The following is a 23,452-nucleotide window of genomic DNA, read 5'->3' on the forward strand; positions in this document are numbered from 1 at the left end:
ATTGTGCCTTGCTTGACAAACAAGTTATCATTCCCAGTGTTTCTGACAACAGCTAGTTTCTTTTTCTTAATTCATAATAAGAAAAACATCAAAATATCATGATTAATTGAGGTCAAAATATATATCATGATTAATTTTGTGAATTACCAGTAGTTACCTTCTTTTTTTTAATTGCAGGTAAAAGATATTCTCCAAGTATTTTGCTTAATGCTTCCTTCTAATTATTGTTATGGTAGGTTCTAACACTACAAGAAAATTACTAGAAGATTGAATTATTGTTATGGTAGGTGCTAACACTACAATAAAAAATATATTTGCTTGCTTTAAAGATTGAATTATTGTTTTATCTTCTTATCCACTAAGACCATTAATCAGTACTTTTGTTCTTATATTATTAATTAGCGTGCGTGTATGAGAAGAGGAGCTCAAAACGGTTTCAATCTTAAATTCTTTCTTAATTATATATAACTGACATTGTGCTCTTTAAAGTACGTATGCGGTTGAGAAGGGTTTTTTTTTGTTAAAGATGCGGCGGAGAAGGTTAGTAATATATACATATACTAGGTTCGGACCCGTGCGGGGTTATGTTTGTTAATAATTTTTTTTGATACAAATTTTTTGGTTTAAATTTATGAAATAATGATGGTTTCATCACTAATTTAATTTTTGGAATGACCTAGGGGTCATACCAAAATAAAACCTTAACCTCATTAATGGTCCATTAGAGATCCATTAAACACATGAACTATAAAACCAAATATGGTTATGTTCACAACGATTAAATCTCGTCTGAAACGACTAAAACCCGTTTGAAACAAATATAAATATTTTGAGAAAGAATGTAATATTTGTTATGTCTTATACATGATCTCAAATTCCTATTGCATGACAAATGTATTTATGCACATACATGTGAGATAATATTTATATAAATATATTTAATATAATATCTAAATTCGAACTCATATTAGTTGAGTATTTAGTTTGATTTTTCATTTGGTTTCAATCTAATTTATTATTGTTTGAAAAATTTAAATAATAATGATTGCACTAATATTTTATAACTCAGAATGATCCAACAATCAGACCAATATCAAATTGAACCGGATTAGTAGTTGGTTAAATTTTTATTAATATCGTAAAATATTATAATTTGATATAAAATCAATAAAAACGACTAAAACCCGTTTAAGAAAAATACAAATATTTAGGAGAGGCCATAATGTCGTTCTGTTCCGTCCTGTCCATTCCCATTTTGTACTATTCTCGTTTCCATATCCCCTATATAATAAAACGGAAGTACACAACCTTTTTTGTAGACTATATAATATGAGTTCGCAAGCGAGCGATCGTTTTCGATGATTAAGGTGAGCATGAAACAAAATTTGTTGTGTTTATGGCCGATTTGCTTGATTTTAGCAAGCATTCTAAAATTCAGGTCAAGGATAAGATGGATTTGTGAATTATGTTGTGGTTGCTTGCTGTATTCCCAATTTAATGCTCTGCAGAATCTAGGGTTCAAAGCTTTGGAGATGATTGATGCTGTTTCGAGTTGTTTTAGATAAGCCTAAGATTCAATTAGCTCAGTTTTGTTATTTATGATTTACAGTTTTCAATGTAGAGTGGTGAGAATCGATGTCCTCAATGACGCTCTTCAGAGTTCAGAGCATGTACAATGCAGAGAAGAGGGGAAAGAGGCAGGTTATGATCAGGCCTTCTTCTAAAGTTATCATCGAGTTCCTTATCGTTATGCAAAAGCACGGTATGGTGATTTTTGCAGAGCTAGTAGCTATGACTCGGTTACTTGCTTTCATGTCTATTGTTTTAAGTGTAATTTTGTGTTTCGATTTTTTAGATTACATCGGCGAGTTTGAGTATGTTGTTGAGCTTGATGGAAGGCTGAACAAGTGTGGAGTCATCAGTCCTTATTTTCATGTTGGTGTTAAAGAGGTTTAAGGATGGACTGCTTGTCTACTTCCTTCCAGACAGGTTACCTTGATTTCCTGTATATGTTTGCAGTGTTATAGCCACTCAGCCATGGAAACCATTTATGTTCTACTAATGAGATGGATTCAATAATTTGACCATTTGAATTATGACATGTTCCAAGTTGTTATTACTCAATCACATTTCTCTCTCACAATATGCAATTTGTCTTTGTGTTTGCTGATGTGCTTGAGCTTTATGTTTTGCTTTGTAGATGTACCTGAAGGGTTTTCTATTGCAAGGGTTCCTACACGAGTGTCAGACCTATCATCTTTCCTCTTGTCCAAAGAATTTGATGGTTTACGTCATGAGATCTACTGAGATTTGCATACACGAATATTTGAGCTTCAGTTACTAGATCTTCATAGACACTTACGCCTGACAAGGTGAGGTAAGAATGTTATAGAGATTAATTTAACTTGGTTTTCATCATATTTTTAAGTTTGTCTCTACTCTTGTTACTCATCCATATATTTCTTCTATCTTTTTTTTTGTTCTGCTTCTAGTCTAAGCTTCGAGGGAGATGAATCTTGGAAGGTAGCTACAATCACACCTGCAACTGAGTCTCATATGCAATCAAAAGCATACCCAAGTAAATGTGGCGACATGATCTCAGTAACTTGTGAGTAGTATAGTAGTATACAGGAAACATTGTAATTTATTAATATTATGTTCTTCAGACAAATAATTGATATGTAAATGGGTTAAGTTTTTGTTTTCTAGTGTTTTGGTATCGCAATCTAAAATCTAATTTATATTTAATAGTTGTTTATATATAATATATAAATATATATACAGAAACAAAAATTGGCATCTTACGTCGGTTTATAGACTGACTTTATGTTTGAGCATTTGAGTCACGTTTTAACTGACGTTAATATTAGACGTTAAACTTAGCATCAGTTCTTAAACCGATGTAAAAACAGTTTGCGTCAGGGGTTAGAAGTCGGTTTGTAAACCGACGTTAAGTTTTTTGAGTCAGTTAATAACCGACGTTAACCCCACTTATAACTGACGTAATATCCTGTTTATTTTGTAGTGTAATATTTCAGGGATATAGATTTTATTATAATTTGCTAATCTAATATGATTTTTTTATTTTTTTTTCTTCTAAACAGGTATACAAATTTGAAAGTAAACTAAATATCCACCTCTTGCTCAAATCCAGATCCTAACGGGTTATTCCCAATCCGGATTGGCTCATAATTGGTCACTTGAAATTGAATATGTATTCTCTATATATATTCACATTGACATTTTAACTAATTATAATTTTGTTTTTGGACATTCTCTATTTTGTGCTTTCCAATTAATAATATAGATGTCTTTTAAATATTAATATTATTTTTTATATTCTAATAAACTTTTAAAGTTTTAATATTTCCATTTTTTTTTTTAAATTTACATTTCTCTTATTTTCTGTATATATATATATATATATATATATATATATATTTGTTTCCTTTTCTAAATATTTTAATATATAAACTATACTGATTTTTTAAAAATGTTAAATAATGATAGTAGTATGTTAATACTCACCAGAATATAATATACTATTTAGTATTTACATATAGCAGTCTTAATTCAAACCCTAAAAGATTGCCCAAACAAGAAGACGACCTGAGATGGAGATTCCTCCTATGGATGTGGTGACGGATGAGATCCTTACGAAACTGCCTGCTAAATCTCTTATGAGGTTCAAGTGCGTCTCAAAACTTTGGTCATCGTACATCAGCTCACGATATTTCAGCAGCCGTTTCCACTCGTTCCCATCCCGACCGCGTCCTCGACTTTACATGTGTTTGCGGGATCTCAGTGACCACCATAACTCCGTAATACTATCATTGGCTCCAGAAACTACGTCGTCTTCTTGCTTTGTAGTTTTCCACGATCTGACCATCCCACAGCGGGGAGGCGCCATCTTGCAATATCTTCCTGGCTTCATATGTTACACCTTTTGTGGAAAGCCGCGGATCTATAATCCTGCCACCAGACACCTTGTCACCTTCCCCGCGGCAATCAAATCCAACATCATCATAACTCCTCCTCCAGGAGAAGGTGCAAAAGTCGTCTCTTACTATTTCGGACACGACCATGTTAGCGACCAGTACGTAGTGGTATGTTCAACTGGTGTCAGAACGAGATTTCGTCAAGAGATGAGGTCAGAGCATCGGGTCTTTTTCCTAGAAGCTGGAGGAAGAGGAATTTGGAAAAAGGCGGCTCCAACGTGTCCAGCTGACTTTCGTCCTCACATTCCGGTCAAGGGAGGAGTGTGTATTGATGGGGTTATATATTACCTGGGTTGGACTGATTCGTATAATTCTGTGCTTGTGAGTTTCCACATTAGATCCGGAGAATTCAAAATGATCCAAGTACCTCGCAGGGACGGAGATGAGCTGCGTTCAAGGGTCACGGATGTGAGTCTTATAGAGTATGGTGGCAAAGTAACTCTTATTGTCCAAAGCAATCTTAGAGAAAAGGGTAGACTTGATTTATGGGCCGTCGAAGATGCCGGGAGTAATAAATGGTCGAGGAAGACTCTAGTTTTGCAGCCTTCTCAGCTACATTTAGTCAATAACGACACTATATTCAAAGTCAATGGTACAACTCAAAATGGCAAGGTTTTCTTGATACCAGAGAATTTGTTTTCTCCATTTCACATTCTCTGTTATGATCTTCAAAGCAATGATATGAGAAAGATCGAAATCAAAGGTGTACCTGACCACTGGTTTAGCAAGGACAAAATGAACGTTATAGTGACGTTGATGGATCACAGTGAGCGTCTTCTTAACGTGATGCATACGGGGTAAGAGTGAGATTCTCATGTACTTCCACACTTGAATAAATTACACCTCTAATGCAATGTTTGTGAGTGTTGGGACTACGAACACAGTTTAATTATCACTTATTTTATTTGTTATTTTATATGATACTTAATTTTATATAGTTTATGGTCATCAAGCACTCTCTCTAGAAAAATAAGCGATTTCCATTCACACCTCTACTTTTCTGTTGAGTTCTTCTTCAAACCTTACAAATTATATGGCATCCCTCCATATAAAACTTTAACAAAAACAAAATTTTCTCAACCGCATCTTTAACAAAAACAAAACTTTCTCAACCGCATACGTACTTTAAAGAGCACAATGTCAGTTTTATATAATTAAGAATTTATGACTGATACCGTTTTGAGCTCCTCTTCTCACACAAAAGTGATTTAAAGCAAGCACATATAGATCACATAGTCCAGATGGAGTATACTACATTTGAACGAATTGCATGCATGGTCGAGAAAGAGTACGTTAGAAATGAGTCGACACCCATAAATATCAATTAATTAATTAATAAGTAAATATAGATATAGATCCCATATTCCAAAGAAAGATGGTAGGGACAAACTTGAGTCCAAGGATTTGATCGATGGAAATGGATGATGGCATGCATATATATTCTTCTTCTTTGGTGCGTGTGTGTTGCAAGAAAAAGAAAAAAAATAAGAAGCTATACGTACACCAATCGGTGTAATAGATAGAACAACAAATCTTGAATATGCTAATTAATGAATTTGACATCCATTTGGTTAATTATATTGCATGTTGTTTATATATTAATTAAGCATGCATGACTACACCTAAATTTTAACAATAAATAAGCAAACGGATCGGATATGTGAATTTAATTAGATTAAAGTTCAGCTTTGTCCAAAAACAAAATTAAGAACAGAATTTAAAAGTTTATTTTCATAACAATTAAAGTCTTATTACGTATATTTATATTAGTCCAGTTGGTGTTAGTCGTGTGTTGTGGGAAACAATAAAAACTGGTTTCTGTTAATATTGAGCAAAAGCATTTGCCTTTGTTTTTCTTTTGTTGACTTTCCACTTCTACCGTTGGTACGTGTTTCGTTGCTTCTTCTTCGGTTCTAATTTCTCCATATATACCTTTTTTTTTTTTTTTTGAAAATATATATACTTGTCTTTCTGTTGAATTGTTGTTAGTGATACTTGTAAATTGAACTCTTTAATCAATATTGGGCTCTGTACTTAGATCGAAAGATAATGCAAAGTTGCTAAATACTCGAAACAATGTGTCAAATGTTTTGTTTTTTTCAATAAATGGAATCGTACCCTTCTTCAATCACGAAATAAGTTTCCTTCATATGTAGTAGACTCTGGACTATGTGATCTATGTATACTTGCTTTCTTTAAAGATTGAATTAGTACTTTATCTTCTTATCCACTATTGTATATAGATAGTGAAAAGACGAGCTTTAAATAATACAATATATATATATAATGTTTTAATATATATATATATATATAAACAATATGTTACATAATGATAGTAGTATTTTAATACTCACCAGAATATAATATACTTATTTAGTATTTACATATAGCAGTCTTAATTCAAACCCTAAAAGATTGTTTACAAGAAGACGACCTGAGATGGAGATTCCTCCTATGGATGTGGTGAGGGATGAGATCCTTACGAAACTGCCTGCTAAAACTCTTATGAGATTCAAGTGCGTCTCAAAACTTTGGTCATCGTACATCAGCTCACGATATTTCAGCAGCCGTTTCCACTCGGTCCCATCCCGACCGCGTCCTCGACTTTACATGTGTTTGCGGGATATGATATCAGTGACCATTGGCTCCGGACACTACGTCTTCTTGCTTTGTAGTTGACCACGATCTGACCATCCCACAGCGGGGAGGCTCCATCTTGCAATATCTTCCTGGCTTCATATGTTACACCTCTTGGGGAAAGCCGCGGATCAAAGTGAGCGTCTTCTTAACGTGATGCATACGGGATAAGAGTGAGATCGTCTCGTGTACTTCCACGTACACTTGAATAAATTACACCTCTAATGCAATATTGTTTGTGAGTGTTGGGACTACGAACACAGTTTAATTATCCCTTAATTTATTTGTTATTTTATATGATACTTAATTTTATATAGTTTATGGTCATCAAGCACTCTCTCTACAAAAGTAAGCGACTTCCATTCACACCTCTACTAGCTTGTCTGTCTAGACTGAATTTGTGATTTGAGTTCTTCTTCAAACCTTACAAATTATATGGCATCCCTCCATTTTGTCAAGAAGAGAATGTCAAATTTGGTCAGTCTCATTTCTCTTCTTTTTTCTCTGAATGTTTCTCTCTCGTTTGTGATTCAGCGACGGTTTCTCTTTTTCCGTACGAGCTCGTATATTTGGCTCTGTGAGACGATTGTCTGGACAGACCCGGAAGTCAACTTAAATTTGAACTTAAAAAAAAAAAAGAAGAGAAGAGAAGAAGTATCATCGGATACCATGATAATAATAAATTAAAGAAATGATTAACAAGAGAAGAGAAGAAGTATCATCGGATGAATTAAAATAATATGGGGACTTACGTACGGTGAAGGATCAGGAAGATGAAGATCCGTAGAGCTGACTGATCATGGTATATATATTATAGTTGAGTTAACTGATATATTGCTTCTTATAAAACTACATCTTCTACTAGTATAGTATACTAATACTACTATATATAACTAACCTTCTCAGCCGCATCTTTAACAAAAAAAAAAAAAAAAAAAAAAAAAAAATACCGTTTTGAGCTCCTGTTCACACTTTCACACACACGCACGCTAATTTTAATAATATAAGAACAAAAGTACTGATTAATGGTCTTAGTGGATAAGAAGATATATAAAAGACTAAATCAATCATTATTAAAGCAAGCAAATATAGATCACATGCATATATAGTCCAGATGGAGTATATATTACATTTGAACGAATTGCATGCATGGTCGAGAAAGAGTACGTTAGAAATGAGACGACACCCATAAATGTCAATTAATTAATTAATAAGTAGATAGATATATATAGATTCCATATTCCAAATTAAGAAAGATGGTAGGGACAAACTTGAGTCCAAGGATTTGATGGATGGAAATGGATGATGGCATGCATACATATATTATTCTTCTTCTTTATTGGTGCGTGTGTGTTGCAAGAAAAAGGAAAAAAAAAAAAGATTAGAACAAACGCAAAAAAAAAAAAGAAGATAAGATAAGAGACTAATTAATGAATTTGACATCCATTTGGTTATTATATTGCATGTCGTTTATATATTAAGCATGCATGACTACACTTAATAGTTGATGAAAATGTTAGAACAAACGCAAAAAAAAAAAAAAAAAAAAGATTAGAGACTTACATCTGAATGAAGTAAATGGGACAAGTTTGTTTTTTTTTTTTTTTTTTTTTTTAAAAAATATATATATATATATATATATATATATATATAATGTGAATGAAACAAATATTTTGAGTTTTGGAATGTATATGATATTAAAATTTAATGAGTATATATGTATGTGTGTAGGGAAGAGATAACATATAGTTTTACAATAATTAAGCCATTTTATAAAAAGTTCGTTTAAAAATTAATAATATGTAAATGCGGATTCCAAAAAACAAATTAAGCGTCGATAGCCAAATTAAGCGTCTAGGCTGAAATCCGTCGTTGTCTATAAAATCAGAAATAAATATGTCACTGTCATTGTCAGTCTAACAAACTCTCCTCTCCTCTCCTCGACCTGAAAAAGCAAAGACCATGATGAAGAAATTCTCGTCGTAACTCTTCTTCTTTTTGATTTTACTTTCTTTTATTTTTGTTTTTTTCTTCTTTTTTTTTTTGATCTGGATCTCTGTTTTGTAGTGGTGAAGAAGGCGTGATCATGAAAACCGTTGAAGAAAAGGAAGAAAGGGAAGAGAATGTTGAAGAAGCGAAAGTGAAAGGAGACGATCTACCGTAATATTTTAGTCTGATGGTTTTTTGCTTTGTGTGTTTTTTTTTTTTGTTTCCTTTGGTGTTGTTCTTTTGATGAGAGTCGTTTCCTGTTTTCCAGTAACGAAGATGAAGAAATCGGTGAAGAAGAGTCGTTTCCCGTTTTCCTCGGCGATGGTCCATTGTCGACCCTTGAACAAGGTAAAAGCGTCTTTTTGGATCTGGATTTTGTTTTTGAAACCATGGAACAGAACATCGCTAGCTGCTTTGATCGTGTTAGAGTTTTATTTTTTTTTGGTTGCTTGATTTATTTGAGAAATTGATTTTTGGTTGTTTGATTGGTTGAGTCCTGTGTTAGAGTTTTATTTTTGGTTGCTTATTGAGTCCGTGTTAAGAGAGTTTTACTTTTGGTTGCTTCAAGCTTATGCTCTCTGTTTTTTATTTGGTTCGTTCGCAGATGTCGCTCCCGATGCAGCACTCCTCGAGAATTGTCGTCCAGCTCCCGTGCCAAGTAGGCGGACGAGGACGAGTCAGAGGCTGGATAACAAGGCAGCACCTCAAAGAGCTAAACCGAGGAGAGGAGTGAAAAAGCTTGCGGCAGCTATTCAGGCCAATGGAGAGGATCTACCGTAATTTTACTCTGATCTTTGTGTGTTTTTTTTTTTTGTTTCCTTTGGTGTTGTTCTTTTGATGAGAGTCGTTTCCCATTTTCCAGTAACAAAGTTGAACACATCGGTGGAGAAGGAGTCCTCGGTTTGTCGCCCGCTGACGCTGAACCAGGTAAAATCTGTATTTTCTTTTTGAAACCATGGAACAGAACATCTTTGATCGTGTTAGAGTTTTTTTTTTTTTTTTTTTGGTTGCTTGATTGATTGAGAAATTTATTTTTTGGTTGCTTGATTGATTAGAGTTTTATTTTTGGTTGCTTCAAGCTTGAGAGTCCGATAAGAGATTATTTTATGCTCTCTGTTTTATTCTGAGTTTTGCACCGATCCAGTTTTTTATTTGGTTGCTTATTGAGTCCGCGTTAGAGTTTTACTTTTGGTTGCTTCAAGCTTATGCTCTCTGTTTTTTATTTGGTTCGTTCGCAGATGTCGCTCCCGTGCAGCGTATTGCGGTTCAGTTCTCCGATGCAGCACTCCTCGAGAATTGTCGTCCAGCTCCCGTGCCAAGTAGGCGGACGAGTCAGAGGCTGGAAAACAAGGCAGCACATCAAAGAGCTAAAGCGAGGAGAGGAAGGAAAAAGCTTGCGGCAGCTATTCAGACCGTCATTGACTTTTCGCCCGTGTTCAAACCCGACGGCGACGGCCACGGCGACGGCGAGGCCGGAGGGGACGAGGGCAGTGAAGGCAACGGAGTAGCCTCCTCCGCATGATTTCGGCTTTCTCTCTTTAATCTTCTCTTTCCCTACATCCCAAAAAAACACTCGCTTTTTTTTTTCCATTTGGGTTTTTAACTTTTACGAACCGGTAATAAGGAATTTGATGGGATCTTTTTTTTTTTTTGGGTTTGCACTTTTAAGTAAAGTTGGGCATGCATCCAAAATGTTCGACGAAATGTAAAACCAAAAGGGTATGAGCCTGAAACACATTTCAGGAAAGAAGATTCATATCGATAGTTGCAGAAACATATTTGATGCATTCGCTTTCACCAAAACACCACCATATTATATATATACATTATTTATTATTCGTTAAAAGAAATTGGATCCGGATTTGAGCGGCGAATACGATCCACCGGACCTATCCATCCGGGTCCGTATCGTTGTGAAACGGGTCAAAGCAGGGGTGTACCCGACGGCGTGGAACAGCGTCGGTGAGGTTCGACGGGAGAGGAGGTGAGAAGGAAGCGGGGATTGAGAAGCAGCGGCATTTGAGGTGGAGAAGAAACGGTTAGCTACGCGTGAGGCCGTTGATCGGGATAGTGTTTTCGCCATTGAGACTTCCCGGCGATGATCGACGATGACGGGACTAGGGTTTAAGGTAAAAGGGGTAAAACTAATTGGGCTTGAACTTTGTTATTATTGGGCCTTATCATTTCAAACTGTATAAAGGCTCGTTTGGATGAGAGATGATGAGAAATTGAGAATTCGTTTCTACTTTCTACTAACGTTTGAACTTTGTTTAGAAACAAAAATAATTACATAACTTTTTTTTTTAATTCAGAAATTTTAATAGTGTTCATCAAAAACCACATGTCCTCCAAACGCGAATGCCAATCTGGTGGATTTTAAGTAATCCAGCATCAAGTCTTGAGACCGACAAATGTGTCTCAAAAGATTACCTTCAAGTTAGAATTGTTTCAGCATAAGTTACAAAAAAAAATGGTTATGATGAAGTTTCCATGTGATTAACGCTCTATGCTCTGAAGTTACAAATTGTTTCAGCATAAGTTACAAATTGTCTCTGCAAAAAACTGGGTGATATCACCATTTTTTTTTGCATCTATGGTTATTATCCAAAAAATTCTCACTTGACAATGTTTCTATTGGAAAAACGAATTACTGTAATAATAAGCAATCTGATTATGCTTAGTAAAAGTAGAGAGATACTTAGCTTTGAAAACACCCAAAAATCATATAAACTGACTGAGTTCGTCTGTAGTCTGTATACAAATTAAGCAAAGATAAAACTTATAATGTAACAAACAAAAACAAAGGTAACCATCATGTCCCAAGATTCCCAACTTTTGACCTATAAAAATCCCACAGTGAAAAAAAAACCCTATAAATCTTCACTGCTTCTAAAAAAAAGCTCCTTTAGTGTTTTACGCCTCTACCCTGCTGCGTCTATTCCACTATAGGCTCTGAAGTATAAAGCTTCTTTCATAGTACACACTAACAACCTAGGGAGATTGAATAAACATATTTTAAAATTCAATGAATCGGAAGAGAGCATCTAATAATCACTCCATCTTGGACTTGAAACCGGAAAGAACCCGGATGGAGATAACGGGAACATGGCCCCTGGCGAAGGAGGAGGCAGACCAGGACCTGGACCTGGACCTGCACCGGTTCCAAGACTCCCAGGTTGAGGAATTTGTGAAAATGAGAAGTTTGGGGTGAGTGGTTGAGGATACTGAACTCCTGGTGATAGTAACGGGTAAGGTGATCTCGGAGAGAACATATTCGGGTAACCAGTAGGAGATGGTAGAAGAAACTGGGATGTGGGTGAGTGTAGTGGCCCGAAACCATTATATCGAGGAGAAGGAAATCCACCATACATCTGATTGAACCTGGGAGACGGTAGAGTTGGGGTGACAGGTACAGGAGCATTGAACCGAGGGGAAGGTAGATTACGAGGCACTGGGCTAGGAACTAATCCCGGTGGTGGTAGATACTGGTTAGGTTGAATTGGCCCCTGCATATTCACACGAGGTTGCGATCCAGGCATCATATGTGGCTGAGGTTGAGGTTGTGGTTGAGGCTGTGCTGGCATATATGGCTGCTGCTCATATCCTTGGCTATATGGCCGCTGCTCATGACTTGGGACATATGGCTGCTGCTCATGACCTGGGATGTATGGCCGCTGCTCATGACCTGGCTGCATTTGGTTACCACCGGGTCCTGGATTCCCAAGTGAGCTTTGAAGATAACGCATATACTCAGAGACAGGAGACTCAGCTGTATTAGACCAAAACTGGTCCCCGTGACCCATCATCATTGATTGTTGTGTGCCTTGAGGGAAAGGTGGCTGAGGTGGAGGCGGTCTAGCAAACTGAGGATGAGATTGTGGAGGAACCATGGTAGGGAGAGGAACCGCAGGCCGGTTGATCTGCGTTAAAGGAGCTGGTCTAATCCGGTGCAACCGAGTATTCTGAGGCTTTGGTGGGTTGTTGTTTTGAGGAGGGCGAGGAAGGCTTTCACGTGCTGGAGAACCCGTTAGCTGCTGAACAATACTTCTAAAGTCGTTTTTGCTTATGTTATAAACCTGAGGCTGGTTTTGAGGCCTTCCAGTGGTGGTGGCGTTGTTGTGAACATTTGAAGCAAAACTCGATTGATGCAGAGGACTCTTTCTTATACTCTTCCCAGTTTTATTCACACCTAAATGATCATTTGGCCTTGGCCTATCCATCTCCACACTATAAAACTCCAATACTATATATACTATCTCAATTCCAATCCTGAAAGTTATAACTAATCACTACCCAAACTAATGAGTCCAGAATCGAATCAAAATTCAGCTACAAGTAAGTAGATCCCTTAGTTCTTGAGCTAACTATATTCTCCCCTGAACCCACATAAAACCCATGATACTAAGACCAAAAACTCGATCAAACAGTAAAGCAAAATACTCCAAGAACTACAATTCTGACACTCTCTACCCCAATTCTATTATTCAGCCCAAAAGAAGTGAAGAAGAGATTAAGATGAGAGGAGTAAAAGTAGAGGTCTTTCACCTGAGACTCTGGATCCGAGCTTTACACAGAAGGAGCCCAGAGACTAATTTCAATCAGATCTTTAAAAAACACGATACAGAGAAGACAAGAGAATCGAAGTGAACCCTAGTTTCTGTTGTTCTGTCAACGAAGAAATGAGACGAAACTAAAGATTCTCCGTTTTTTGTTTTTGTGTCTTTTTTTTTTTTTTTTTTTTTTTAATTTATTAATCGTGTTTTGCCAGACTGGTGAGATATGGAGCTGACGTGTTCGTATCATCACACTCATCTCCTACATATACAGTATACATCTTCCCCAAAGTATTTTTCTATGTTTGTCATAGAGCAATTTTAGTGGAAAAAGCAAAATATATATATGTGCCTACTCTTTTCTCAAAAGGTTTATATATCTATCTATTTAAGTGATAAGTTTCCAATTATATAAAAAAATATATAATAATAAGGAAACCATTTTATTCTTTTCTAATTATCATACTTTTTATTTCAAAATTTAAAATTATTAAACTTATTTACTTAATATAGAAATGTTAAGTGAATTAAACCCATCTCCTAAGTCCATCTTGTATCAACCATTTTAAAATTTTTAACTCATAAAAATCTATTGTTCGAAATCTACTGTAGTAAAATAGTATACCCACATTTATATGCTTGAATTGGCCGGACCTGCATGTTGCCTCAAATATTCTAATAAATCGCTTTTAAAATATTCATAAATAATTTAAGATGAAAAATAATTACTATGAATAATAAATACACATATTATTTATAAAAAATGAAAGATTTGATAATTAATTTATATATATCATAGAATATTTCATATTTTAATGTATTACTAATAAATAATTAATTAATATAGTTTTTAAAGCATGTGGATAACCTGCAATAAAACCAGCTATTTATAAAATCTCTACCTTGCGAAATCCGTTTTTTCGAATTGAAAAATTTAGATTTGAACTCATATTACCTCAAAAAAATTCAAAGAAAAGCTTGCATGGGTAAAAAAAAACTAGATCTGGATCTTAATGATAAATGCGTTTACAATAGCATTGGAACCTATGAAAAACATGAAAAATAGATAGGTTCGCTTGGATAAGAAAAATCAAAATATGATCAATGAATATGTTAACTTTAGTGATGAACAAAAAAATCTCTGAAAATTTTTGTCCCTCACTATTGTTGTGTATTATGCTTTTGTGGTTAACAGATTATACAAGTTAGATGCTAGATTTTGTTTTATTAAGATAAAATTCCTCACAAAAATTGAGGATAGGTAAGTTTGTGTTAATCTTATTTGATAGTGGTTGAAATATCCTTTAATTTTTTCCATTTTATTGGAATTATAGTATTAGAATTGGTCCACGAAATTATAAAATTACACCTAATATTTACATAGTTTTTACTCCAGAAAAAAAAAATATATGAAAAAAAAACCGTTTTATATCACTCGGTACATATCAATTGCATATTTTATAACTCCCTTTATTAACTTTTTTCCTGAACAAAGTAAAACACACAGAAATTTTGTAATGGCATGTTAGAAATAAAAATGAATGGGGTGAGAGAGGCTCGAACTCTCGACCTCAGGATCACTCAGTAGCTATGAGACCTACGCGCTAGCCAACTGCGCCACCACCCCATTTGCTCTTTAACTAGTTTTTATTCTATTAGCTATTAATTTCTCTTGTTCGAACTTTGAAACACTACGGTTAGCTTCTCTAAAACGTCTATATACTTTTGTGCATATGGTTGAGAACAAAGACGTTTCAAGAGGCATCCGTGAACATCTCATGATATATCGTATGAAGAACGGAGAAAGGCAACGCAAGTATAGGGAGATGGTAGCAGAGCCGGAAGCAGAGCTTTAATCGGTTAAAAAGGAAGAAGGCGGATTCAAAGGATCTTGTAAGGATTAAACATCAAAGGGACAAACTCTATCCGAAGAAGGCGAATCATTTGTTCCTTCCTCTCATGAACGAGTAGACACTTCAAGTTTGTTATTATAGAATCTTTATCAGGAAAATGAATTTATATATATGAAATTTCACAGATTTTGTCATGTTGGATCCAGAAAACTCGTAAACTTATTGAGATCTTACAATGCACAGGTTGTCCTTATGATCTGAAAACAACACAACAAGTTAACAACAACATGGACATTATATAGAAAAGGGAAACCTAGTAAATGATCTTTCTTATTCCTTTATCGTATCTTCAATTCTTAGCTGATCTTTTTGTTTCTTTAGATCTTCAAAGCTCCAATCCCTTCTGATCCCACTGCTCCTGACCAGCTTGGGCTCGTCCAGATCCCCATAGACCACCATCTCGGCACTGTAAAGCCTGCGATGACCCTTATTGACCCGTCTCGGTACGGGCAACGATGATCTGTTCCTTCTCATCTTTTCATACCTTGACTTTGCGAAACTTTCATTCAAGTTTGAATCTTTACGGCTTCCTATGTCTCTGTCCGAGTCTGTTCTTTGGAGGATGTGGCAAGCGAGGCAGTTGAGGCTCATCGTTTCTGTTTCTTACGGAAATGAAATCGACAATAAAGAGGTTTTCAAAGGGGAAGAACTCTAACTGCAGGCTGTGGTATCACAAAGAGAGCTCAAATCCCAAATGACAACCTTTTGGAGATGTTCCTTTTAGGGTTTAGGTTGTTTGATTGACAAGAAAAGTATGAGGCCAAAATGAAAAACCTTTATGAATGGGTTTTGATTGTTTTTGTTGAGCAGTTAGGGGGTAAAAAGGTGATACTAACTCTTTTTATGCAAATGAAGAAAGAGAGAAAAAAACATCTGTGAGCTTTTTGGGTCAGGGTTGGTAGTTTGCTTATTTTTAGTGTTTGATCGTTCGGTGGATAAGAAAAGAGTTTTTTTATAGTATACGCTTTATAAAGGTTTCTATTTTAAGTCTACTTATTTTGAGGGTTAAAATTCAAGATTACACTTCCAGGCTACCGAAGGAAAAAAAAAGAGCGATTCAAATGCAATTATTCTAAGTACAGAATTCAACCTCTTTGTGTTTTGACTTGACTTATCCCTCTCATTCTTTGGTTTTGGCTGTTTGTTTCTAAATGGTAGACCCATATATACTTACAAAGCATGGATAACGATGCATGATGCATATAAAATATGATTATGACGCTTGTTTTAGATATTTCTCTTTGAATTATTTGTTTGATTCAAATATATTTTGGACATACTCAAGTTCCTTGCAGACACGTGATCAAGTTCCCATACCTAGCATTGTTCATTAACATTTGTACTATGAAGCCAGAAAATATATAAATGGATGGTCCTATAGTTAGAAGTATCTTATATGATTATGTTGTGACGAGTGACGACTTATATATATCTTTTATAATGATGAGTTATTCGTCAAAAGAATAATATGAAAGGTCGGGGATGAAAAAAATGTGCGTGTAAAGAATTTATCAGTTTTTGGGAAGGGGAAGTACATTCCCTGTGGCAACAGTTTAGCTTGCGAGGGGAAGGGCCATCCCTCGACTGCTCGACACATCATGTGAACCGGTGAAGCTCATTTTTGTAACAGCATCTTTCTACCCAGCAAAAAATATCTTTAATGATAATAAAAAAAAAAGTATTATTATCGTTATTATTTGATTTTTTCTTAGAAAATGCTTTCGAGGTCTTAAAATAAGAAACCCATTTCACTCTTTCTCATCCTTTACTACTATCTTTTATTTTAAAAAATTATAAGATAAAAGATACCTCCAACTCCAAGGTTCACACTAAGAAATGGTTATATATATATATATATATATATCATTTCAAAATAGAATAAAATATTGTTAATAAAAAAATTGGTCCTGCCAATATTACTATAAAATATTAAACCATAAATTTTGTTATGCTTTTTTTCTTAATTGAGTATATATCATATGAGGACTTAAATTCTTTTTTAGCTAGGCCCCCTGCTATTTTTTTCAGTTCCCGCATCGTACACCGACAACACAAATAGTGATTAGTGACCAAAGCCAATTGGGGGAAAAGGATTGAGCCGCTCGGAAGATCCAAATCCATATCACAGTGTTAAACATTCCTGCTTTTTTTTTTAAATTGGTAATTAACTGAGTTAAAAAGAAAAAAAAATATACTAGTAATCTTCATTTTATTAGTCACTTAGTTTTAAAATATAAACTTAAATAAAATAAAATAAAAAGCCCAATAAACTCACTTACATGCATCCTCGTAATTTCTCAAAGAGCCCTCCGATCCCTGGCCTAGATAAAACCCTAACTTATCTTGGATATCAACATGGTCCGGAGCTGCTCTTGCGTATAGATTCTGAAATCCATCTTCACCGTAGCTTGTTGAACCATAAGATCCTCGACCACCACAATACTCGCATGGTCCACCTCTAGCTTCAAATCCTTCAACGCTTTCATGAATCTTGCCTCTGGATGATTCTGCTTGCTTGATTTGACCTTGATCATGGCATAACATTCAATTATCTTCACTTCAATCTCCATCTCCTCCGTCTCCTTGAATGATGCGACTTTTCTTTTCACTTCCTCGAGCTGGACCTGGATCTCATTTCTCTCATATACCACCTTTTCTACTTTGGACTTCAGCTCCTTGATGTAAGCGATCGTGTCGCTAAGCAACGACCCTTTGTCCATCTTGGACACTTTGGGAACCACACCACGTAACGCGTAGAACCGCTGGTTCAGTTGTTTACGTCTTTGCCGCTCAGCCTCGACGTGGTCTCGCGGCTCTTCCTTGCCTTTCGACGATTTTTTTCCTCGTTTCTTTAAAAGTTTCTCTGACTCCTCGCTAGAGAAACTCTTGTTGGTGGGACTTGAACAACCACTCTCCAGCTTTCTTGACTTAGACAAAACCATGGAGCTTGATCTTGGAGCTACGTTAACCCGGTCACGGCTCAGGCTGTGATGAAAAGTGTTTGAGTTGAAAAGGATTGGGACTTTGTTAATCAGATCTGAGCTCTGTGGGATCAGCTCCGTCGAACCAAGTTCCACGACTCCGTTAGCCAACGGGATACATGCGATGGTCTGCGTTCCGAAATCTCCTCCCGCCTTAGCTCGCTCAATGTCTGACATGTGTATCTGATCCAACCCGGAAACCCAAACCGGGGTAGACGTGGAGAACGCATGACCCACCAATCCGGATCCTCTTGAAAAGCTCCATGACATTGATTTCAAGAAGAACCACTCTATGTCCTTCACTATCACGTTGTTGTCCTCATGGTTAAGCTCACATGTCACCTTCTCAGCCGGAGACGACATCGTTTTCCTCTTATCTTCTTGGTCTTTGTAAACACCATCTCCCCACACGAGTACGGTGTCGCCGAAATTATCTAACAAAGGCTGCCAGTAAATGGCGTAGGTCCAGCCCTTGTGAGTCCCATCCAACACCGCTTGTAATCGCTTCTGGACAGTCTCTACCGTCCACTTCTCCGAGTTGTCCGAGAAACTCATGAAACCCTCCATGGTTGAGTCTTCGGCGTTATTATACTGAGTCATCGTTTTAAAACAAAGAGAGAGTGTTTCGACTGAGAAAACCGGAAGGAATCTGAGGTGAGGCTATATCGTTAATTATGTATATGTGTGCTTCATTATTGAAAGGGACTGTGCTAAAATTCATGATTCTAGATAATGTTGCGTGAGGTGGTGGTTAGTTTGGTCACTATTAGGAGAGTAGTCAATTGTTAATATGTATTGAATTGAGTTCAGTTAAATGATCATAAGTATGATTATAATGTATGAAGTCCCTGAAGTATGGAAGGATTTGTTTGTTAATAATCAAATTATATATCGATAATTTTTGGTCGCTTTAATCATTTGTCGTGCCATACTTAAAAGTTAGTCAACGAAAAGAAGCTTAATTAGTCTTCGCTTGGTCACCAGTTTTGAACAATTCTGTCATGTTTCCATTCGACTAGGAGATGAAATTTGGATAAACGCACTACATTAATCGAATCGTATTTGTCATTTCGACCTTAAGACATTGCATGCAATATAACCTAAGTAAATAAAACTGTCACATTATTGTAAAATCTTGCAAAATGAAACTGTTATAAACTTCGCCGTGTTTCCAAAAAATCATAATTAGTTTTAAAGAATACTATTATTTTACCAAATGTCACATTATTGTATATAAAGTATTAAGGAGTAATCCTTGGGATATGATTTGATTACAATCTCTTGATTAGAATCTCTATTTATGTAAAGTGTATATTCTACATTACTGTTCTACAATACCCTAGCTGTTCTACTCTTGTATATATATTGCTCCTCGTGAATGAATAAAGATCATCAAATCATATTACCTTTTACATGGTATCAGAGCAGGCTTAAACACCAAAATATTTTTTTTTACGCTTCTTCATCTCTCTTTTCCATCTTCTCAATGTCTTCTGCTTCCTCTCCTACAATGACTGACACCATTGTCACCAACAATCAAACACTCCTCCATGTCAATATGATAAACGTCACAAAACTCACACAAACAAATTACCTTATGTGGAAGCTTCAGGTTCGAGCCTTGGTTGACGGCCATGGTCTCGTTGGACACCTCGATGGCTCCTTACCAATCCCGCCATCCACGCTCACCACTAACGATGTTGTCTCTGTCAATCCTGCCTTTGTTACTTGGAAGCGACAAGACCAGCTGGTCTATAGTGCTCTTCTCGGTGCTGTCTCGTTACCAGTTCAACCTATTCTCTCTCGCACAACCGTCGCCTCTGAGATCTGGACTACATTGGAGGAAACATTTGCCAAGCCCAGTCGTGGCCATGTCCAACAATTGAAAGATCAACTTAAAGCCTGGACCAAGGGGAGTCGCACTATTGATGAGTATCTTCAAGGGCTCACTACCCGCTTTGATACTCTTGCTAGCTTGGGCAAACCAATGGAGCACGATGATCAGATCGAGAATATCCTTGATGGGTTACTAGAAGATTATCGCCCTGTCATAGATCAGATCGAAGCTCGTGATGTCTCTCCCACCATCGCCTATGTCCATGAGCGTTTACGTAACCGGGAAGCAAAGCTTTTGTCCAAAGCGTCCGTCTCCATGCTTCATGTTACCGCCAACATGGCTACTCAGCGTCATCCTAACAACTCTCGTGGTGGGTCTTCAAACAAGTCTCGCCTCAATAACAACAACTCCTATCAGTCCTCTTCCCAGCGGTCTGATCAGCGGTCTTATCGTCCCTACCTTGGCAAATGCCAGTTTTGCAACACCCAAGGTCACTCTGCGCGTCGGTGTCCTCAACTTCAGAATCATCCCTCTGTGTCTGGCTCTCAATCACGTAATCCTTTTACTCCCTGGCAGCCAAGAGCAAATCTTGCACTTGGTTCAACCGTCAACCCTGAGGAATGGATGCTTGACAGTGGTGCGACTCACCACATCACCTCCGACCTGCGCAATCTTTCCCTTCATCAACCTTATTCGGGTGATGATGCTGTGGTGATTGGTGATGGCTCAGGTTTGCCAATTACTCACAAGCGTTTAACCACCCTTCCTACCGATCTTCGCTCTCTAACTTTACAAGATGTTTTATGTGTACCTCTTATTCATAAAAATCTTGTCTCGGTATATCGGTTATGCAACACTAACAATGTTTCGGTATCCTTCTTCCCTGCTGCTTTTCAGGTGAGGGATCTGATCACGGGGGGCCTGTTGCTACAAGGAAAGACTAAAGATGGTTTGTATGAGTGGCCAGTGACGAGATCTCAAGTTCAGGCTCTCTATGCTTCACCAACATCCAAAACGACTCTCTCCTCCTGGCATGCTCGTCTTGGTCATCCATCATCTACCATCTTACAAGCTGTTATTTCAAAATTTTCTTTACCTACTTCTACTTCTACTTCAGAACCTCTGTCTTGTTCTGACTGCCTGCTTAATAAAACACATAAACTACCTTTTTCAACATCTTCTCTTCGATCAACAAAACCACTACAATATCTTTTTTCGGATGTATGGACGTCACCTGTGCTTTCACATGACAACTGCAAGTACTATGTTATATTTGTGGATCATCACACTCATTATATGTGGCTCTCCCCACTGAAACAGAAGTCCGATGTTAAACCTACCTTTATCGCTTTCAAAGCCATGGTTGAGAATCGTTTCAACACTAAGATACAGACTTTATGCTCTGATAATGGTGGTGAATATGTTGCTCTTTGCAGCTATCTCACCTCTCAGGGCATTGAACATTACACAACTCCTCCACACACACCGGAGCTCAATGGGTTGTCTGAGAGGAAACACCATCATATAGTGGAGACAAGTCTCGCTCTCCTTTCCCGTGCGTCGATACCAACGACATATTGGTCATTTGCTTTCTCAACCGCAAAGTACCTCATCAATCGGTTACCAACGCCTGTGTTGCAACAGCAGTCTCCGTAAGAGAAGCTCTTTCAAGCTTCCCCCAATTATGATAAGTTGCGAGTCTTCGGCTGTACGTGTTACCCATGGCTACGGCCTTATGCTTTGCATAAGCTGGATAATCGGTCCAAGCAATGTGTTTTCCTAGGCTACTCTATGTCTCAAAGTGCATACCTTTGTCTGGATTTTTCCACTGGCCGTTTGTATGTCTCGCGACATGTTCAATTTCTTGAGACTGAATTTCCGTTTGCTCGATCTGACTCTCCGACTGATTCATCTCCAGCACCGGTTTCGCCTCACTCATTGGTCACTCCTCTACACTCTCCGATAAGTCTTTCCCCCGTGGATCAGCTCTCTCACTCGCCGTCAACTTCTCCGTCCACCTTGCCAGCTTCGTCATCCCAGGTAAGTTCTTCTTCTTCTCTCTCTCCGATAACCACAACTAATCTTGAGCCCACTGCTCACACTCAAAATGGGCCGCAACCCACGGCCCAGGCACAAACACTTAATCCTGATCCAGTCCATCAAAACCAACTCAACGACCAAACAGCAAACAATCCCATTCAACCACAACCTCAGGCCCAAAATGATGATCCATCTCCGAATCAGCCCAATAAAACAGCCGAACCAACTTTACCATCTCGCGATATCTCGTCACCGTCTCTCCGATCGTCAAGTCCGGTTTCGTCATCCTCTGTTTCCCCGTCTGTGTCTCGCTCACACTCTTCGTCTCTGTCGTCTGCTTCGTCGTCTCTGCTTTCAGCGGACTCCCCGCAACCACCAGCTCCGCCGCCACCGGTTAATCACCACTCCATGAAGACACGTTCCAAACTGGGTATACGAAAACCAAATAAGAAGTATGGTCTCGCTGCTCGTCTGGCTCAATCACAACCTCGCACTGCTCTTCAAGCCCTTCAGGATGATCGTTGGCGTAAGGCTGTTACGGATGAGATAAATGCACAACTTCGTAACGGAACTTGGGATTTAGTTCCGAAACCCTCATACCCTGTTACGATTGTGGGGTGTCGCTGGGTTTTCACTACAAAGTACAATACTGATGGATCCGTGAGTAGATACAAGGCTCGCCTTGTCGCGAAGGGATACAATCAACAATCTGGTATTGACTATGAAGATACGTTTAGTCCGGTTGTAAAATCTACGACTATCCGTGTTGTGCTGGGTGTTGCCGTTGCTCGCGATTGGCCGATTCGTCAGTTGGATGTAAACAATGCTTTCCTTCAGGGGACTCTGACTGAGGAGGTCTACATGACTCAACCACCAGGTTTTATTGATACAGATCGGCCGGATTTTGTGTGCAAGCTGAACAAAGCTATCTATGGTTTAAAACAGGCACCCCGGGCTTGGTACTTGGAGCTCAAGAAGTATTTGATTGCCGCTGGTTTTGTTAACTCTGTTTCAGATACCTCTCTCTTTATTCTCCGACGCGGATCCTCCATCGTTTACTTGCTTGTCTATGTTGACGATATTCTTGTCACAGGGAATGATAAAGCTCTCCTTCTTAGTACACTTACGGATTTGGCTGATCGATTTTCAGTAAAGGATCACCAAGATTTGGCCTACTTTCTTGGAATTGAAGCTTGTCGCAACTCCACTGGTCTGTTTTTGACTCAAAGGAAGTATATACTTGATCTGTTAAAAAAGACGCAGATGCTCCATGCGAAACAAGTGCAAACTCCGATGGCTGTTACCCCGCGGGTCACACTACATTCTGGCTCTCCTCTCTCTGATCCTACTGAGTACAGAAGTGTCGTTGGGAGTCTTCAATATCTTGCTTTTACAAGGCCAGATATCTCCTTCGCTGTTAATCGGTTGTCACAATACATGCATTAACCCACTGACTTACATTGGCAGGCTGTTAAACGGGTGCTTCGTTACTTATGTGGGACAT

The 23,452-nt window shown here is 37.5% G+C and overlaps 4 protein-coding genes, 1 non-coding gene and 1 pseudogene across 6 annotated transcripts; 2 read left to right on the plus strand and 4 right to left on the minus strand.

Annotated features, from left to right (window-relative positions):
• The first annotated feature begins 526 nt into the window (after window positions 1-526).
• Window positions 527-4,799, plus strand: LOC104788989 (F-box/LRR-repeat protein At2g40920-like). The gene is made up of 2 exons (XM_087513147.1): window positions 527-540; window positions 3,605-4,799. Exons 1-2 carry the CDS (start codon window positions 527-529, stop codon window positions 4,797-4,799), a joined length of 1,209 nt encoding a protein of 402 aa, XP_087369273.1.
• Window positions 4,800-8,494: 3,695 nt separating this feature from the next.
• Window positions 8,495-10,411, plus strand: LOC147943350 (uncharacterized). Its single transcript, XM_087452737.1, has 6 exons — window positions 8,495-8,617; window positions 8,703-8,795; window positions 8,893-8,972; window positions 9,229-9,400; window positions 9,487-9,551; window positions 9,863-10,411. Exons 1-6 carry the CDS (start codon window positions 8,598-8,600, stop codon window positions 10,144-10,146), a joined length of 714 nt encoding a protein of 237 aa, XP_087308863.1. The 5' UTR covers window positions 8,495-8,597; the 3' UTR covers window positions 10,147-10,411.
• A 911-nt stretch (window positions 10,412-11,322) lies between these two features.
• LOC104786028 (protein HAIKU1-like) lies at window positions 11,323-13,368 on the minus strand. Its single transcript, XM_010511335.3, has one exon. It carries the CDS (start codon window positions 12,842-12,844, stop codon window positions 11,669-11,671), a length of 1,176 nt encoding a protein of 391 aa, XP_010509637.1. The 5' UTR covers window positions 12,845-13,368; the 3' UTR covers window positions 11,323-11,668.
• Window positions 13,369-14,719: 1,351 nt separating this feature from the next.
• On the minus strand, window positions 14,720-14,804 carry TRNAM-CAU (transfer RNA methionine (anticodon CAU)). The gene is given in 2 exon segments: window positions 14,720-14,755; window positions 14,767-14,804. It is a non-coding gene; the product is annotated as a tRNA-Met (tRNA).
• A 371-nt stretch (window positions 14,805-15,175) lies between these two features.
• LOC104786029 (uncharacterized) lies at window positions 15,176-16,581 on the minus strand. The gene has a single exon (XM_010511336.3). It carries the CDS (start codon window positions 15,679-15,681, stop codon window positions 15,361-15,363), a length of 321 nt encoding a protein of 106 aa, XP_010509638.1. The 5' UTR covers window positions 15,682-16,581; the 3' UTR covers window positions 15,176-15,360.
• Window positions 16,582-17,280: 699 nt separating this feature from the next.
• Window positions 17,281-18,886, minus strand: LOC104788990 (transcription factor MYC2 pseudogene; annotated as a pseudogene). Its single transcript, XR_015558487.1, has one exon. The product of XR_015558487.1 is annotated as a transcription factor MYC2 pseudogene (transcript).
• Between the last annotated feature and the right edge of the window lie 4,566 nt (window positions 18,887-23,452).

The sequence above is a fragment of the Camelina sativa genome, chromosome 5, assembly GCF_030686135.1.
Source record: "Camelina sativa cultivar CO46 ecotype springtype chromosome 5, ASM3068613v1".
Lineage (NCBI taxonomy): Eukaryota > Viridiplantae > Streptophyta > Magnoliopsida > Brassicales > Brassicaceae > Camelina > Camelina sativa.

Coding starts and splice junctions, on each gene's coding strand:
- LOC147943350 (XM_087452737.1), top strand. CDS start 8,598: ATGATGAAGAAATTCTCGTC. Junction 8,618..8,702: donor ATGATGAAGAAATTCTCGTC/GTAACTCTTCTT, acceptor TCTGTTTTGTAG/TGGTGAAGAAGGCGTGATCA. Junction 9,552..9,862: donor GCCCGCTGACGCTGAACCAG/GTAAAATCTGTA, acceptor GTTCGTTCGCAG/ATGTCGCTCCCGTGCAGCGT.
- LOC104786028 (XM_010511335.3), bottom strand. CDS start 12,844: ATGGATAGGCCAAGGCCAAATGATCATTTAGGTGTGAATAAAACTGGG.
- LOC104786029 (XM_010511336.3), bottom strand. CDS start 15,681: ATGAGCCTCAACTGCCTCGCTTGCCACATCCTCCAAAGAACAGACTCG.